The sequence below is a fragment of the Castor canadensis genome, chromosome 7 (assembly GCF_047511655.1).
Source record: "Castor canadensis chromosome 7, mCasCan1.hap1v2, whole genome shotgun sequence".
Taxonomy (NCBI): Eukaryota; Metazoa; Chordata; class Mammalia; order Rodentia; family Castoridae; genus Castor; species Castor canadensis.
In genome coordinates this window covers 26,448,263-26,468,407 of record NC_133392.1, presented here as the reverse complement: position 1 = coordinate 26,468,407, position 20,145 = coordinate 26,448,263, and the positions used below count along the sequence as shown (strand labels likewise).

Here is a 20,145-nt window from a genome sequence, read left to right as displayed (position 1 = left end):
ATGGCAAAACGAAATGGTCAGAAAGGCTGGGGCCATGGCCCAGCAAGCTTAAGGCCTGAGTAGTTCAATCCCCAATACAGAAAGGAAAGGGGAAGGGGAAGGGGAAGGGAGGGAAGAAGGAAGGAAGGAACAGTAAATAAAATGTGATTACAGTTGGGATGGGAGTCACTATTAATAACACCCAATTAGAATCTGCGCTGTGTATAGCACCAGAAAATAAGAGCTGCCACAAGGAGTCCTAGACAGTCTCCTTCAGCATGCTTCTGGTAGTCTCACAACTGCACCTGTCCACTCACACACATGTACTGTACCTGACATGCTGGATCAAGACCCATTTTTCTTCTGAGGAATTTTTCTACATGTCCAATAGTTGCTTCTCCTGAAACTCGAACAAACTTCTTTTCCAATGGCTACAAAAATAAATAAATAAATAATTTCCACATTATATGTAAATATATATATATATATAATACATAAACTTTTTTTTTCTTCTTTCCCATTTCTGTACTTAAAAAAATACATAAACCTGAAAGCAAATTTTATAGAAAAAATTTCAGTAGGGTCTTGAAAGAAAAATTACATATATTGGGGTTTGAACTCTAGGCCTCAAGCCTCAAGGAGGCACTCTCTACCTCCTCAACCACACCTCAAGCTTATTTTTTACTTTTAGTTGTTTTTTGGATAGGGGCTCAGTTTTGCCCAGCACTAGCCTTGGACCATCATTCTTCTACCTACATCCCACATAGCTGAGATTATGTATTGAGCCACTACACTTGGTTTATTGGTTAAGATGGGGGTCTCAATAACTTTTTGCCTGGCTAGTCTCAAACCTTGATCCTCCTGATCTCCACCTCCTGAGTATCTGCGATTGTACCATTATCCTCAGCTCAACAGAAAGGCTTGCTAGCTTATTTTAATAGCTCATAATAAACACAAGAAAAAAGCCAGGTATGGTGATGCATGCCTATATCCCAACTCCTCGGGAAAGGCTGAGGTAGAATGACCTGCAGCAGGAGGACTGATTGAGCCTGGGAGTTTGAGGTCAGCCTGGGCAACATTGAAAGACCCCATCTCTCTCTCTCAAAAAACAAAAAACAAAACAAAACAAAACAACAACAAAAAAACTGGGTATGGTGGTATATACCTGTAATCCCAGCACTCAGGAGAATGAGGCAGGAGGATCTCAAGTTTGATGTCAACCTGGGCAACATAGTGAGACCCTGTCTCACTTTAAGGAAAAGAAAAATTCAGAATAAAATTTATTCACTCATTTCAATTATTGAACTCATACTTCAAAAACAGAGAAAGCCCAAGGTTGAACATCTAAACCCTGGTTTCTTAACTGAATGCTGGTGGCTCACACCTGTAATTCTAGCTACTGGTAAAGCTGAGATCAGGAGGATCACAGTTCAAAACTAGCCCAGGCATACAGTTCGCTAGACTATATCTCAAAAATACTCAACACAAAAAGGGCTGGTGAATTGTTCCATAGCCAGATTCTCCCTTTAAGCCCTGCACCACATTGTTTATGTCTCCTGAAGGGCCTCCAGAACACATTTTGTGTAATTAGTTTTTGCCAGTCCAGAACTAGAAGCCCAACAATATTGGTTAGGAAAAACAGGAGTTGATCAATGGGCCATTTATTTTTATATTTCATATATATGACATGAATTGTAAGGGGGGTGTATACATACATACATATACATGTATAACTATATCATATACATAGAAGAGTACGTATTTATTCTTATATTCCTCTCCCTTACAATTCTTGTCCTGATATTACCATCTAGAGACATTTGGTAAGTTAGTCTTCCCTTGTCATTTCAGTACCACTAGTTAAAGAACACTAGCTATTCTTTTTAATGAGGATTTAGAGGTAAAGAGTTGTAATTTCATGAAGTTTGTTTTTTTCTTGGTTGTAAATGACATCATAGATTTGAAAGCCTGGATTCCGATTAAAATGATCCACAAGACAAATTTAAAAAAAGGGGGGGGGATGGGAAGTGGTGGAGTGGCTCAAGTAGTAGAGTGCCTGCTTAGCAAGTGTGAGACCCTGAGTTCAAACCCCATGCCCCCACCACCAAAAAAAAAGAAAAAGTCCTGATTTCTTCAACAAAAAAGTTCAAGGGAGAAAAAAGCAAGATGAAGGAGAGACATATAACCCAAAATAAATAAATAATCATATAAATGATATGCTAATAATAATATATAGGCCTTATTTGGATCCTGATTTAAACAAAACCTATAAAGCAATTTCTATTGTATTTCTTAAAATTAATTTAAAGTTATTAATACTATAATTCTAGAAAATGCAATCTAGGTAATTTAAATAACATATGGACACTGATTTAAAAATTATTATGTATGTTTTTTGTGTGCTGGAGATTGAATGCAGGGCCTTGCACATGCTAAGTACTTGCTATACCACCGAACGGTGCTCCCAGCCCTAAGAAATTATTGTTAATTTTACTTTTGGTGGCAGTAGGGTTTGAACTCAGGCCTTCTCACTTGCTAGGCAGGTGTTCTACTGCTTGAGCCACCTCCACCCTTGCTGTTAACTTTAGAAAGTGTAATATTGGGTTGGGGTTATAGCTCAGTGGTAGAGCACTTGCATAGCATGTGTGAGACCCTGGGTCTGAATCCCCCAATACCTCTGAAAAAAGGGCAGCAGCATCACTTTGTTTATAAAAGTAGTCTTTATCTTTTAGAAGCAAATTAAGTTATGTATTTACATAACCTCGGATTCAAAATTATGAGAGGAAGCACAACAGTCAAGACATAGAAGAATGAGATTGGCTATGATTTATAATTTCTGAAGTGGAAGTAACAGCACTCCTATAACACAGCAGTTACACTATTCTGTCTACTTTTGTATGAGTGAACATTTTCCAAAATAACCTGGATGTGGTAGTGAATGTCTGTAGTTCCAGCTACTCAGGTGGGAGGATCACCTGAGCCCAGGATTTTGAGACCAGATTGGGCAATGCAGCAGATTCCAACTCAAAAAAGGAAATCTGTAATAAAGAGTTTTCTTTCTGATATGGAAAGTGCAGACATCTAGACATGTGTGCTGGAATTGTGGGATGTGATACACTATAACACCTATTATAAACATGGAAGTCAAAGAAAAACAGTAAGTACTCTGAAAACAGTCACAGAATGCAGTTAATGGTACCTTTTGTTTCTGAAACAATACATTTATGCCTCTTAAAGACACAGCCTGCAAATAAACAGTATTACCAGTTAAAACCGGCCATTTTATGGCTCAAAACATGAGAGAAGAAGTAGCATAACGAACCCTTACATACTTACTGCTAGCTTTGTTAACTCAAGGCCAATCTTATTTTAGAAATACTCATCCATTTCCCATTCCAACTACTTCCTCCCCCCACCCCACTCCCCAGATAGCTTTAAAGGAAATCTCAGATATTTTACCTGTAAATACTTCAAAAGAACTCTTTTTAATGTTTAATGTTTTTTAAAAATTAAAGTATAATATCATTATCATACCTTAAAATTCCTTGATGCCAGAAAATACCCAGTAATGTTCAAGTTTCAGGGATTACTCCAATTTTTTTGTTTTGTTTTTTGGCAGTACTGAGGTTTGAACTTAGGGGCTGTGTGTGTGCGATCTACTGCCTGAGCCAAGCCTCCAGCTCTTTTTGGTTATTTTGGAGATGGGGACTTACTTTTTGCACGGGCCATCACCTGGACCACAGTCCTCCTATTTTACACTTCCTGCTATCGCTGGGATGACAGGCACACACTGTATGCCCAGCTTCTTTTCATTGAGATGGGATCTCACTAACTTTTTGCCTAGGATGACCTACTTTTGTGTGTGTGTGGGGTGGGGGGTACTAAGGTTTCAACTCAGGGCCTTACATTTGCTAGGCAAGAGCTCTACCTCTTGAGCCATGCATCCAGTTACCAATTTTTTTTCTAGTAGAAAATGATCTTTTTTGGTTTTTTAGGGCTGAGAGAATAAAAATACAGATTTCATGAAAAAAAAAAAGCAGTGACAGATTCTAATACTAATTCTAAATACTAATAATATTTTATCAGTTTTATATTCCCAAAATGCTTATACTAAATAAATTATAAGTAATGCTTCTATTCAGTTTCTATTTGATCTTGGCTTAGTTATTTAAAAAGTAATAGCTTTACTAAGATACAATTTACATACTATTAAATTCGTTCTGGTTACAATTTGTAACCTGTAATCCTAGCTACTCAGGAGGCAGAGATGAGGAGGATTGCAGTTTAAGATCAGTTCGAGCAAATAGTTCAAGAGACCCTAAGTTGAAAATAGCCAACACAAAAAAAGGATTGGCAGAATGGCTCAAGTGGTAGAGCTCCTGCCTAGCATGTGTGATCTGAATCCAAACCCCAGTACTGAAAAAAAAAAAAATCCTAAAAATAAGTAAAAGTGTACAATTTGGTCTGGAGATATAACTCAGTGGTAGAGCACTTGCCTAGCATGTATAAGGCCCTGGGTTAGATTCCCCCCCAGCACTCAAAAAAAAAGTGTATAATTAAACTCATATTAGTATTTTTACAAAGTATAATCATTACTAATTTCAGAATGTTTTCTTCATCCTAAAAAGAAATATGTAGAAATTAATAGTCACTTTCCTTTTTATCTCTCCCATTAGCCGCTGACAGCCACTTAATCTACTTTGTTTCTATAGATCTCCCTATTTTGGACATTTCTTCGTTCTTTCTTCCTTCCTTCCTTCCCCCTCACCGCCCTTCTATTTTCCCAGGCTGGCCTTGAACCACTATACTCCTGACCTCAACCTCCCAAGTAGCTAGGATTATAGGCATGAGCCACTGGCACCTGACACAATTTAGCATGTTTTAAAGGTTCTTTCATGTATGTTATTAGTATGTCATTCCTTTATACTGTCAAATAATATTCCATTGCATATATATACCACCTGTTGTTTATCCATTCGTTAGTTGATGGATATTTGGGTTGTTTATGATTTGATGCTTTTATTTCATAAAAATTTAAACAGTATTTTTTCAAATCAAATTCAAATAAAGTTAATACATTGCAATTAATTTATATGTTCCTTGAGCTATTTTAATCAATAGACTGCTTCTATAGGTTCCTTCTCCTCTTTCCCTTTTCATTGATTTACTGAAGAAACTGAATAATTAGGCAGGTACTATTCCACTATAAGATCTGGTCTATTATATTCCTTCACTGTCATTTGTTCCCTGTATGTCCTGGAAACTAGCAATTAAACCTAAAAGCACGATCACCTTCACATTTGTTTTGGCAAGAATACTCTACAGGTGGAATTGTCATCACATGTTTTTTGATGTGTGAGGATCAGAACTATGAAAACTTTTTTTTTTTTTGAGGGGGTGGTACTGGGCTTGAATTCAGGGCCTCACACTTGCTAGACAGGTGGTCTACCAATTGAGCCATGTTCCCCCCTCCCCCGCCCTTTCTGCTTTAGTTATTTTTGGATAAGGTCTTGAGTTTTTTTACTGGGGTCAACCTTAGACCATTATCCTCCTACTTATGCATCACCTGTAACTGGAATTACAGGCTTGCACTACCATACCCGGCTTATTTATTGAGATGAGGTTTTGATAACTTTTTGCCCAGCCTGTCTCAAACCTTCTGATCTCTGCTTTCCTAGTAGCTGAGATTACAGGCCTGAGCCACCATGCTCAGCTAACTATATATTCTAGGTGCATACATGCTTTTATAAAAACAGAAGAATATTTGAATTTTTTTTTTCTAGTTTGCTCTTCATGAGGGTTTAAAACTGTTGGCCTGTGAGGTTCCTGTGGGTCACTGGAAAGATGTCATCCAGGAATGCTAGGAGCATGTAACTCCATGATTATACCATATAGAAACATATTAGCCATTTTCCCACTTGTTTTATAAAATGTATCAATGATATGACAGTTTCCTAAACAAATGCTATGAAACAGTTTCCTAAAGTGAGCCATTGGTTTGACACTTTACAATTTAGAGAAGAGGACTAAAGTTTACCAAAAATCATGGAAACGAAACACTGCACTGCCTCAATCACGCGGATCTGAGAGACCTCTACAATATACTGCATCCAGAGAAGTACCTGCCTGCTCTTGTGTGTTAACTCCTGTCTCTGAGCTGGTGTGTTCACAAAAAGAGTATAGCCGACCAGGTGTAATCCACCCAACCTTCAGTAAAGATTCTGATAGACACTGAAAATCTAAACAGATCAAAGTTACCTTCCTTAAATATTTACAAGCCCATGTAATTACAAGCCTTATTTATCCTTTTGAAGAAGTTACCTTTTCCTGAATGACTCATACTACAGCAGCAACACTGTACACAATGGCACTGTGATTTTAGGGCCCTTAATACAAGTCTGAGTTTAAATCTGTTACAAAGCAGTTCCTTCTTATTGTTAAAGGCTGAGTGAATTATTGGGGTAACAGGTTAACTTGAGCCAAAAATATTTGATCTTCCCAGTCTCAGCCTCCCAAGTACCTAGGATTGCAGGCGTAAGCCACACACATCAGTCTTGAAATTTTTAAAATCACCAAATTAACATACCATTTGGTTTTTAACTTCAAGAATCATTCACTTATTGGGCTGCTCAGTGGTTCAAGAGGTGGAGCACCTGCCCAGCAAATGGCAAGTGTGAGGCCCTGAGTTCAAACCCCAGGACTACAAAAAAAAAAAAAATTCACTTATTTTCCTTAGACCACTGTTCTGAATGACAAATTCCTACTTAGTAACTTACCCTCATAAATCTGTTATAACAGATAACTGTTGAATATACATATCTCAATAACTTATAAAATATTTTTATCATAACTGAAGACAGTTTCCATATGGTTGTTAACCGGACCAAAAATTTGTATCCTCTTATGAAATGAATGAAACATAAAGGTAAAATACCTTAAAATGTCCTGTGTCTTCATTAGCACTGAAAAATGAGAGCAAGGTTAATCAGTATTTAATACTTGACATTTGCTTAGTCATAAAACAGAAAAATAACATGAATATAAATATTTGAGAAACATCAATTGGTTGTAATTATAAAACGTGGTCATTAAAACGTTTATGAAATAAATAAGCATATTATCATTTCTGCCACCTGGTGGTAAGGCAAAAAACATTTTAACCAGCATTTTATACTACTTTCCATACTCAATTTCAGAAGGTAAATATATTTTTTGATGGAAAACAGATTTTATTTACCACTGACGGATAAAAATTGTATAATTTACAGCATACAATATGATTTTTTTATATAAGTGTACATTCTAAAATGATTACATACTAATTAACAGCTTCATCACTTTTTGGGGGAGGAGTAGTACTGTGGCTTGAACTTAGGGCCTTACCAGGAAAGTGCTCTATCACTTGAACCACACCCCAAGCCCTTTATGCTTTAGTTTATTTTTCAGATAGGCTCTCATGTTTTTTGCCAGGTCTGGCCTTGGACTCTGATTCTCCTATTTCTACCTCCCAAGTAGCTGAGATTACAGGTATGTGCTACCACACCCAGCCCCTGACTATTCTTCGTAATAAATATATTACATAATTTAATAAATTATAAATTAATGCACATAATATACAACATAATACATATAAACAAATATACCTTACATATGAATATAAAATACACATGCAAATATAATATAAATCTCAGATTTAGAGTTATAAAACAGTCTTATTCATTCCAAGAATGATCTCTTGGGCTGGATATGTAGCTCAGTACATTCTTATTTAGCATGCATGAGGTCCAGGGTTCAATCCCCAGCACCAAAAAAAGAAAAGAGAAAGGTGGAAGGAAGAAAAGAAGAATGATCTCTATAGAATGCGTGGTATCCAGGAACCTGACTTCCGCCTGAGTATCTGAAGAAAATACTTAGTTGTGGACAACTTCATTAGAACTCACTTGCTTGCAGTAAATCAAACGTGTTCCCACCTATGATATATACCTACTAGTCCCTGTTTTGCCTGTTGCTTTTCTGAATTTAACCAACCTGGTTTTTGTTGTTTTGAGACAGGCTGTCTCTACATAAGACAGGCTGCCTGAAACTGGTAAACCTTCTGCCTTAGTCTCCTTATTACTGGGATTACAGACATAGGCTACCATGCCTGGCTTAGAACAATCTTACTTAACCCTCTAAAGATCTGAAACTCATTTGAATACATCAATGCTTTCTCTTTTTTGATCTAAATATTTTTGTTCCAATGCCCACTATGACAAATTTTCACACCTTTCTTTTACTATTCTGATTAGATCTGTTTACCAACCTCTCTCTTAAATGTGGATTCTTGCAGCGTAATGTCGAATATTACCTCTGTAGTTCACTAAACACTACTGAGTTTACAGCTGCACCTATTTTTTGCCACATCCCTATTTCATATAAGTCCATTTTCCTTAGTGTATACATTGTACACATTATAGCACCCACCACTTAACTTTTCTTTTTCTTTTTTCTTTTTTTGGTGGTACTGGGGTTTGAACTCAGGGCTTCACGCTTGCTAGGCAGGTGCTCCACCACTTGAGCCACTCTGCCAGTCCTTAACTTTTATTTCGAATGGCCCTATATTACTTCAATATTCACAGACTGATAATAGTTCAGACATGTTAAGAACATGAATGTTGATTCTTACAACAATCCTGTGAGTTGGTTAGAATTCCAATCTAGAAATACGGACTGGGGTGGGGAATGTAGGTCAGTGGTAGAGCACTCACCTAGTATTAATGAGGCCTGGGTTCAAGCTTCAGCACCAGGAAAACAAGAAACAAACAAACAAAAATCCCCCAGAATTCTGCCAGAGAGAGAGAGAGAGAGAAATAGAAAGAACAGTGTACGTGTATGTGTGTGTGTGTGTGAGAGAGAGAGACAGAGGGAGAGACAGAGAGATGGACAAACAAAAGGGCTGTGTAGTTCAAGAGGTAGAATGCTCTCCTAGCAAGCACAAGGCCCTGAGTTCAAACCCCATAATGCAAAAAGTACAAAACAAAATAAAGAAACAAAAAATAGAATTGATTAGATCAGAGAAATTAGGCTATATCCCAAAGGTTAACCTTGAGTTAAGACTCTTCAAAACCTAAGCTCTTTCTATATACTACACTAGCTATCTTAAATTATTTCTTTCAATAATCTACTTTATACACAGAAACTACAGCATAAAAAAGAGATTGTCAAAAGATCACAAAACACACACTCAATGTAGGGAAATCTAATTTTATATTCCAATGATTGAAAAATCACTGTGTGGCTGGGGGCAGTGGCTCATGCTAATTGGGAGGATTGAATCTTGAGGCCAGCTTGGGAAAAAGTTAGCAAGACCCCATCTTAACCAATAAGCCAGGCATGGTGGTACATGCCTGTGGCCCCACCTATGTGGTAGGAGATAGATAAGTGGATCTTGGCCCAGGTTGGTCCCCGGCACAAAATAACCAAACAGCAAAAAGGGGTGTGGCTCATGTAGCAGAATGCTGCCTAGCATGCACCAGGCCATGTTCGAATCATAGTTCCACAAAAAAAAAAAAAAAAAGAAAAATTACTGTGTATAGGCCGCACTTGGCTCAGTGGTTTTCTTCCTCCAATTCAGGCAGGGTTACCAGCTGCATTAAATATGTCAGACTAAACACACCTGCCATGCATCCTGCCATGAAACAGCTTCACGCATTATCCCAGTAGCCTGACTTTTGTGCTGTATGTTTCAAAAAAAAGGTATAAAAACTGATTTCAAGGGCCTACTGTTTATGAACAGAAAAGATTACATTTCTCAAAAATAATTTAGAAGCAATAAACACCTTCAATTTTCAACAAATTAATCTTATTAAAAATTAAGTCATAAGGCTGGGGATATTGCTCAGTGGTAAAACCTGAGCTAGCATGTGCAGGCCTTGGGCTCAATCTTCAGCTCCACCATCACCAAAAAAAGTTACATGATAAAAATTCAAACACGATGAGACATAACACTTCCTCATCCTAGACTTAGATTTACAGACACCAATGTCCTTTCCTAGGAACAACCACCATTAAGATTTTTTTAAATGTCCTTTAAAAAGGAATGGACTATTCACATTTGTCAAAAATGTGTATATATGTGCAAAAAACAAAAAAAAGCCATTAATGGTCATCTGGACTATGTGCCTTGCTCTTCTGACATTGCGTTTTAACTTAATACATCTTAGAGACTGTTCCCCATCAGTACACACATTATTACATTAGCACACACTCATGTATAGATATAGTTGGTTAACTAGCTTCCTGATAGACATGTAGCTTTGAACAAACTTCTTTTTGTGTGTGGTACTGGTTCTTGAATTCAGGGCCTTGTGCTTGCTAGGCAGATGCTCTACTACTTGACCCACTCCACCAGCTCAAACAAACTCTTTAATGACAGAAATTGCTGGATATATTAGCTGGGCACCTGTGGCTCACACCTGTAATCCTAGCTACTCAGGAGGCAGAGATCAGGAGGATTGCGGTTCAAAGCCAGCCCAGGCAAATAGTTTGAGAGACCTGAGACCCAATCTCAAAAAAACCCATCACAAAAATAGGGCTGGTGGAGTGGCTCAAGGTGTAGGCCCTGAGTTCAAGCCCCTGAACCAAAAGAAAAAAAAAAAAAAAGAAAAGAAAAAAGAAAGAAATTGCCTGATATAAATTTGGAATTACCTGTTGTCCTTCAAAAATGATTTTTACTTCATTACCATCAACCACTACTATATTGTTTTTTTGAAGGCATAAGAGAGGTTTTCCTGTCTCTTAATGGTTCTCAATATCTTAAGTTGAGAACACAGGATGATGACATAAGGAGATAAATACAATATAACACAAGCTAGAAGCTAAATAAATGAAACAAGCAGCCTAGAGCTATATAAGGAGGAAATGACTGAGAAGTAAAATAGTCATCAATGACACAAAATGGGGAATGCAGATTTCTCCAAGAAGGGGATTTTAATTTACTCTATAAGCTACATAAGCATAGTGTCTGCAAACCACAGTGTGATGCATGACCATTGCAGTGTAAAGAAGCACACCACACGCTGAACTATTTGAAAGAAGCACTTTATTTATCAGAGTTAGAAAGATATGTAACTACTTTGGAAGAATCAGGTGAAGTTGTGAAGTTGAAGAGGAATATATATTCTCAACAAATCTATACCCTCACGTATACACAGAATGTGCACAAAAACTTTTATGGCAACATTGCAATAGCAAAACAAACAAACAAACAAAACAAAACCTGGAAATAATGAAAATATTCAGCAGTACCAGAGAAGAGAAATTATGACATGTTGATTTTCAGGGAATAATAAGCAGCAGTGAAAACAAATGAACTAGAGCCACCCATCTCAGAATGGTTGAGTCATGCAGAGTTGAGTGGAAAAAATAACTTGGAAAACACCATTAATTTTTTCTATGGTGCTGGTGATCAAACCCAGGGCCTTAAGCATATGACTCAAGTGCTCTACCTCTGCACCACAACCCCAGTCCCCAGAAGCTCTTAAGTTGGCAAAACAATTCTACATATAGCTTCAGAATGGATATACAGTTGGTAAAAACAGGAAAAATGCACAAGAATGATTTCCTAGTACTACTTTTAGGAAGGAGGAGAATGAACTAGTCAAGGGCTTTTGCTTTATTAGTAATGTTTTGTTTTGTTAATTTTTAATTTTGAGAAATTTTGTTTATGACAGTTTTACTATGAAGTCCAGGCTGGCTTCATACTTCCAGTCCTCTAGCCTCAGCCTCCTGAGTGCTAGGATCAGATATGCCCTACAGCAAAAGGATACCAGTGGTTATTGTGTGACTTTTTATACCTTTTTCTAAAATAAATATTCTGCAATTAATTTTTAAGGAAATGTCAGAAAAACTTGATTTTACCTGACTTCAGGATAATTTTGTAATTGTTGGGACTTAAAAATTCTTTAGGGCTTCAGGCACGGCTCAAGTGGTAGAGTGCCAGCCTAGCAAGGAGGAGGCTCTGAAGTTAAACTCCAGTACCACCAAAAAAAAAAAGAAAAAATTCTTTAGCCAGGCATGGTGGTATATGCCTACAATCCCAGCACTTGGAAGGCTGAGGCAGTAAGATCCAGAGTTCAAGGCCAGCCCAGACAACACAGGGAGACAAGAAAAAAAATTTTTCTTTCTCTATGTAAAAGTTAAGATATTACAGCAGTTCTTCCAAAGAGGAAAAAATAAAGTTAAAAGGTAGATTTTTAGGGTACTCACCCAATGAACTCCAGTAATAAAGACATATCAAGTTCAGGTGGAATTCGAAACACTGATTCTAGGACTTTCTTAGCTCTTCCTTTGCTTGAAGGGACTGGCTGTGGAATAGCTATTTTGTAGCCAAACAAAAAAAGCTGATTTAGGATAAAAATTTCATACATTGAGATCTTTGAAAAAAATTACAAAGGTATTGTAACTACATTGATTAAAAGGTCATAAAGTACTCGATCAATCTCTCTTTCACTCATAACATCAGCTCATCTGTCAAAAAAAACAGTGAAATCAGCGGCAAGCGTGGGGGACCACTCCACAAAAGAAAACAGGCATGGCGGCTAGGTTATCAGGGTCACAGAGAGAACTCATCAGAACAGCAACAATATTTGTATGTAACACTTTATAACACTGCTATATGTGAGGGCTCGTGCTTTGCATATTACACGCATCGTCTCGTTTAATTCTTATTATAATCCTATGATGTACACTATTCTTTAAAAACAAAAAACAAAAACAAAAACAAAAACCACAAGTGACTGAGAAACTGAGGCTTGCCAGGTGCTAGTGGCTCATGCCTGTAATCCAAGCTACTTGGGAGGCTAAGATCAAGAGGATTGAGGTTTAAGTAATTAAACCTCTTGCAAATAGTTTGCAAGACCCCCAATTCCAAAATAACCAGTTTAAAAAAAAAAAAAAAAAAAAAGGATCTGTAGGTTTGGCTCAAGCAGTAGGGAGACTGACTAGCAAGCCCGAGGCCCTGAGTTCAAATCCCAGTTCCGCAAAAAAAAAAGAAAGAAAGAAAGAAAGAAAACAAAGGAAAGAAACTGAGGCTTAGTCAATTAGACAATTTGCCTAAAGTCACCAGATAGAACCAGGATTTCAATCCAAAACTATCTGATTTCCATATTGTGACATCACCAGCTTCAAAAACAATGTTTGAACAGTTACTTGTGTGCCAGGCACTGTTTTAAGTGCTTGTATTGCTCAATGTAAAATTTTTTTTTAAATGAAATGCCATTATCATCCCTATCTTACAGATGAGAAAACTGAGACACTGAAGTTATTTGCTAAGGTCACCTAGTACAGTAGCAGAGCTATGAATAAACTCAGAAAATCTAGCTCCAGAGCCTGCATCCCTTAATTCTCATAAACAATTAAACTGGGTTATACCACAGCATTTCCTTCAAAATATCTCTCCCTCTTTGATCATATAACAACTAGTCATTCCCAAAAAGATCCTCAAAGGGCATTGATTTTAAAGTTAGTATTCTTTAATCTATAAATACATTACAGTATACACCCAAACTTACCAGGTTTAGGTACTTCTAGACCTCTTTCTTTATAGAAATCATGCATTTGCTTTTTTTCTCCTAAAAAATGATAAAACACAGACTAAATTACACTTAAAATGTAACTAGCAGAGTCAGAGATGCTGGGATTCACAACTATGTAATAAAAGAAACTTACTTTCCTCTAGATTGATCACTAATTTGTACACTATGTCTTGTAACTGTCGGTCCAACCTAATAAAAGGAAAGGATGGAGAATACCTCAGAATTCAGAAAAATGCATTTTGGCAGAGTGAGTTAACCATGTTTTTCCCTTGGGAGTGACTATCTCCTTTATCGGAAGCAAGGTAGCACTTGCAGCACCTAAGATCTAGTTCACTTGAAAAAACCTCAACTAATCATATGTAATCGTAAGTACTCACAGATTCTTCAATGGTTCACTATATCATTCCTTGTATACTGGTCTTATTCCTTAGTAAGAATGTGAATTAGAGGGCAGAGACTATTTTTAACTTCTGTGTATCATCTGCAAAGCACTTTTCTATGAAAGTAACAAAACTCAGTAGTATTTGCTAAGTGAATGAAAGCATATACTTTTAGCATTTTTCTTCTCGTAGAAACTGAACATTTACTGACAACTTGGTTAATAAACCATAATAATCTATGACAGGTAGACCTTACCGAAGAGGCCAATTGTTTCTGGTGTTACTTCTTAAAAGAACATTCTAAATACTCTAAATTGAAAGTGACAGCACTAAACTATCCCCATTAACTTGAGTGATGGGATTAAAAGCTTCAAAATTTTCTTTTTTTTTTTTTATCCTTTTCTCCCTTTTTTCTTTCTTTTATTTTTAAACCCCAGCAGATGTCACAGTGCCTGGTACATAGTAAGTGCTCTACATGCATTTCTTAAAGGAATATATTAGTTCTCTTTCTTCTAATTTTGAGGGAGGTCAAGAATTTATTCCCATCTACACAATTGCAAACTTTCAGATAAAGTATACTTAAAGTACTTGTTACTTGTATATCCCTCTTACCTTATGTTATAAAGAGGTTGTGTCTGATGTACTACAATGTTGCATTTTGGACATCTGTTGCTATAGTAAAAATGTCTTACAATGCAGCTTTTACAAACTGTTGAAAAAGAAAGTTTAAATTAGGACACTTTAAAAGCATTTCAAAACTTGAAAATATTATTCAGAAATGGGAACCATATGCTTACAGGTGTGAAGGCATTCTGTAATGGTAGTCGCATCTATGAGGTACCCTTTGCAAATGGAACACAAGATGTATGGGGTCAGCTCAGCGAGATTAATCAGGCGCTGAAATGCAAAGGTAATAGTTTTAAGATACTTTTTACAACTTTCTCAAATCCTTAAACCAGCCAGGCGAGGTGGCCCGTACTTCCAGCTACTCCGGAGACTGAGGCAGGAGGATCGCTTGAGTTCAGGACTTTTGAGAAAACAGAGACTACGTCTCAAAACAAAACAATTTTAAACCCAATCTCAAGAGCTCATCATAAACAATGTGTAACTTAATTGCAACATGGAAACGTATACCTCCAACCCTTCAAAGTACAGCTGGAAGTTACAATGACCCAATCCAAAGCAATGTTTCCAACAGATCAGATTGTCTTGGATACATCGTATGTTGACAGCGAAAGGCAGGCATCTTGCTTTACACCTTCCGAAACGGGCAAACTTTTCCATATATTGATGTTCAAGTTTAACAAATTAATTCGGTCTGGTAAAGTGCATTGTCTAACTCGATGAAGAATCTGTTACTATACCACGTTATTTAAAAACTCTCCAATCAAAGAGCGAACAGGTAGGAGAGGGTTTATCAGCCCCCCGCCCCAGCACCCTGCGGAAAGTGACTATTTCTCCCGTCCGACTACTAAAGTCGCGGAGGGCAGGGGCACCATACCCTAGACGCCTAATCCAGTGGCCTCAATAATTCTTCGCAGAATGAATGAGCGGGACCCCTACGCGACCTGCAGGGCATGGACCGGGGACAGAGGCCTGCGCGCCACTGGCCGCGCCAGGCGGGCATGGCGGGGAGGGGGATCGGCCTGGGCCAGGCCGACGGGGACCATAAATACCTCCTCCTCGTCCTCGGATTCGGGCCGCCCCCCCTCCAGCCTCAGCGAGAAGTGGCTCATCTCCTCCTCCTCCTCCTCGCCTTCATCCTCCATCTCCTCCTCCTCTTCCAGCTCCTCGTCGTAGTCTTCGAAGTGGCCTCGCAAGCGGCCCAGGCTGCGTTCCAGCTCCAGCTCGGGGGGACGGGAGCCCGAGCAGCCGGGAGCCCCCGCCTCAGGCAGGGGTGCGGGGCCCTCCTCCCCCGCCGCGGGCGCGGGGGTCAGCGCGGGTGGGGACGCGGGAGGTGGGGGCGGCGTGGCCGCGGCTACCCGAGCCTCTGCAGCGCCCGCATTGCCCACCGCGACCACTGCAGCCCCCTCCATGGCGAGGACAGTCACCGGGCGAGGTGAAGCTGCAGCCGGAAAGCGCGGGAGTTCCGCGGGCCCCTTTCGTGACACTGCGCAGGCGCCGGAGATCTGCAGGGGCAGCTGGGAAATGTGGTTCACCTAGACCAAGGGTGTTCAGGTGTGTGGGGCGGGGCTTGCGGGCCATCCAATTCCCCTCTTGAAAGACTGGACGATCTCCTTGCCGACTTTTTTTTTTTTTTTTAATTAGCGTATATTGATTGTACAAAGTGAGGGATTTCATTGTGATATTTCATTATCTATATCCATACTTATAAAATTCATATTTATAATGTACTTTGATCATATTCACCCACTCTATTACTCTTTATTATCGCCTGTCCCCCCCATTTTTTAATTTTAAAAATGGGCTTCATTATGACATACATATATGCACATACAATGTATTTTGTTCAAATTCTCCCCACCTCACCCCTTCTTTTCCCCCTCCCACTCCCACTTGTCCCCTCTTCCCCTTGGTTCCCTTTTATGTTCATGTCCTTTTTTTCTTTAAGAGCTGTAGTCTGTGTATGAGAGAAAGCATGCAGTATTATCTTTATTAGTCTGGATTATTTTATGATGATCTCCAGTTACATCCTGCAAATGATGTAATTTCATTCCTCTTTGTGGCTGAATAATACTCTGCTGCGTGTGTGTGTGTGTGTGTGTGTGTATGTGTGTATGTATATACACACACATATATACATATATATATCACATCTTCTTAATCCATTTATCTGCTGTTGGGCATCCAGGCTAATTCCACAACTTGACTATTGTGAACAGCGCTGCAATAAACATGGCTGTGCAGGTATCTCTATTGTGTGCTGACTTACCTCCTTTGAGCGTATGTCTAGGAATGGTATAGTAGAATCATAAGGTAGTTCTATTTTTAGTTTTTTGAGGAACCTCCTTACTGATTTCCATAGTGGCTGCACTAATTTGCATTTCCATCAACAGTTTATAAGGACTCTTCCCCACCACTCCCATCCTTGCCAGTATTTGTTTGTTTATTTGATGATAGTCATTCTGGCTGAGATGAGATGGAATCTCATTATAGTTTTTATTTGCATTCCCTTTATGGTTAAGGATGTAGAACATTTCTTCATGAATTTTTTGGAGAGAGGCTGTACTGTGGTTTGAACTCAGGGCCCTATACAGGTGCTCTACCACTTGAGCCACTCTTGCCAGCCTTTTTTTTTTTCTGTTGGATATTTCTGAAATAGGGTCTCATAAACTATTTCCCAGGGCTGGCTTTGAAATGCAATCCTCCAGATCTCTGCCTCCTGAGTAGCTAGAATTACAGTCGTGAGCCACCAGCACCTGACTCATTGCCAACTTTAAAAATGACTAAATTGCTAATGTTTTAGGTAACAACATTCTATTTGCATCAACTTGCACACAGAAAATTAAACTAAATGCCATGTGATGTTGCATTATGAATAATGATAGTTTCAGTTTGAGTACCAATCACGTGTTTCTTCTGTGGTGGGTCACATCCATCCAGGTTTATTTCTGTTAGGAAGTAGGATTTGAAATACGCAAATTTATTTATTTTGAGGAATTATCTATTGCCACAGGATGGAAATCTAACTGCTATTTGAAGACCATCCATGATATTCCTTCAGATAGTGAAAAATCAATTGTGTTTAGTTCGCCAAATATATATTGAGAATCTTCCTTAGCAGGAGCTGAAATCTACCCACACACATCCTGCCCCACCCCATCCCATTCCAGATTTTCTTGGGAGAGAGGTTTGGAGTTGGCATATATCATCCTTGCTAAAAAGATGTCTGCTCCAGTCAGAATGCCTGCAAGCCACATTCAGGAAGTCAAATGCTCATTAGCATAATAATGCTGGGGGTGGAGCCACATTTGAGAGAAGAATTTGTTGTTTCTTCTAAGGAACTGGTGAGTAAATCAAATCACTATTCTTGCTTGAGGAAAATTGAACCAGATTGGGTATACCCACTGCTTCCGGACCAGACCTACCTTCTTTCCCTCTGCAGTCCCAAAATCTGGTTGAGATTGAGAAGGAACCAGGACCTGGTGACTCATGCCTATAATCCTAGCTATTTGGGAGACTGAGATTGAGGGGATTAGGGTTCAAGGCCAGCCCAGGCAAATAACTCAAGAGACCCAATCTCCAAAAAATAACCATAGCAGCCAGGCACTGGTGGCTCACACCTGTAATCGTAGCTACTCGAGAGGCAGAAATCAGGAGGATTGCAGTTGAAAGCCAGCCCAGGCAAACAGTTCTCAAGACCCTATCTCAAAAATACCCACACAAAAAAGGGCTAAGGAGCGGCTGAAGAGGTAGAGCGCCTGTCTAGTAAGTGTAAGCCCCGAGTTAAAACCCCAGTACTGCCAAAAAGAAATAATAATAATAATAATAAAATAACCATAGCAAAATGCACTGGAGGTACATATGGCTCAAGCATTAGAGCACCTGCCTTGCAAGTGCAAAACTCTGAGTTCAAACCTCTGTCACACACACACACATACACACACACAAAGATTAAGACGGGAATGTCTCCCAAAACATTCCAGAGGAGTGGTGTAGGAAGTGGGCTATGGTATTTAAAGAGGATAGTTCAAGGGAGAGGCAGAGTGAAAGAGATAGACCTAGACACATAAATTATGCTCCTGACAAAAGCCTAAGTACTTACGATTATCATAATTATGATCATCACAATTATGTTAAAGTCATACCTTCTGACCTCTCCACATTGTAAGGTCTACCATCACCCCATTACTCAAATGCTAATGTAGGTATTCTGTGAAGGTACTTTGTAGATGATCAGTTGACTTTAAGCAAAAAAAGATTATCCTCAATATTCAGGGAAACATCATCCAATAAGTTGGATGGAAACTGAAGTTTCCCTGAGGAAGAAGAAATTCTTCCTGTGAACTCCAGGATCAGCTCTTGCCTAAGGGTTTCCAGCCTGCTGCTTTACTTTGCAGACTAGAGACTTACCTATCCAGACCCCCAGATCCCATGATCTTATAAGGAAATTCCTTACCATAATCCTCTCTCTCTCTCTCTCCCCCTCCATAAACATATCTATATTTTCATACACATAAACAGTTGGTCTTCCAGATCCACAGGGTCTGCCTCAGTAGATTCAATGCCAACCATAGATGGAAAATAGGTGCTGGGCGACAGTGGCTCATGCCTGTAATCCTAGTTACTTGGGAGGCAAATACCAGGAGGATCATGGTTCTAAGCCAGCCTGGGCAAATAGTTTCAGAGATCCTATCTCAAAAAACCCCAACACACACACAAAAAAAAGGCTGGTGGAGTGGCTCAAGGTGTAGGCCCTTGAGTTCAAGCCCTGGTATTGGGAAAAAAAAAAAAAAGTTGTGCTTAGGGCTGGGGGTATGACTCAGGTGGTAGAGCAAGTGCAAATGGAGGCCCTGAACTCAAACCCCAGTACTTTAAAAAAAAAAAAAAAGTGTACAGAATATGGACAAACTTCTTGACATTATTCTCTAAAAACTGTACTATGACAAATATTTACACAGCGTTTACATTGTAGCAGGTGTTCTAAGTAAACTAGAGATGATTAAAATATACATGAAAATTTGCATAGGTTCTATGGTTATATGGAAATTCTGCACCATTTTGAATAAGAAACCTGACCACCCCTGGATTTTGATGTACCAGAGGGGTCCTGGAACCAATTCTTGAATTCTGGATAGCTGGGATGACAGGTGTGCATCATCATATCCAGCTTATTGGTTGAGATGGGATCTCACTGGCTTTTTGACTCATGTGATCTGGAACTGTGATCCTCTTGATTTCCACCTCCCTCTCTGCCTCCTTAGTTGCTGGGATTTCAGGAGAGAATCACCATGCCTGGTCTCTACTTTATTAGTATGAAAAACATAAGATGCAGTCAGAGGAGAGCTGTCACAGCAAACAATTAACATGTCAGATAGTCAAAATGAAAGGATGCACAGAGATAAGGGCCTGTTGACTTCTAGACTGACAAATACAAATGTGCCTTGTATAAAGGACTTGGTGCTTCTCAGGTACTCACATCACCAACCTATTGGGACATGTTTTGTCTCCTGCTATGTTTTCTCCCTTTGCTAAACAAAACTTCAATAAACTCCTCACCTAACCAATTTTTCTGTGACAATGTCATGCAG

At 38.9% G+C, this 20,145-nt stretch overlaps 1 protein-coding gene across 2 annotated transcripts in view; it reads right to left on the bottom strand.

The window, feature by feature from the left end:
• Positions 1–16,032, bottom strand: part of Pcgf6 (polycomb group ring finger 6) — a 28,573-nt gene extending 12,541 nt beyond the window's left edge. Inside the window, exons 1-9 of one of the 2 annotated variants that reach the window (XM_074078389.1) lie at positions 15,610–16,032; positions 14,731–14,830; positions 14,546–14,642; positions 13,687–13,742; positions 13,530–13,589; positions 12,226–12,334; positions 6,914–6,941; positions 3,179–3,223; positions 312–410 (exon numbers count right to left, since the gene is read on the bottom strand). In XM_074078389.1, the coding sequence (XP_073934490.1) occupies positions 312–410; positions 3,179–3,223; positions 6,914–6,941; positions 12,226–12,334; positions 13,530–13,589; positions 13,687–13,742; positions 14,546–14,642; positions 14,731–14,830; positions 15,610–15,969 (954 nt within the window). In that variant the 5' untranslated portion in view covers positions 15,970–16,032. The remainder of the gene's footprint in view (positions 1–311; positions 411–3,178; positions 3,224–6,913; positions 6,942–12,225; positions 12,335–13,529; positions 13,590–13,686; positions 13,743–14,545; positions 14,643–14,730; positions 14,831–15,609) is intronic. The other variant, XM_020180780.2, reaches the window with a different exon arrangement.
• Positions 16,033–20,145: the final 4,113 nt, after the last annotated feature.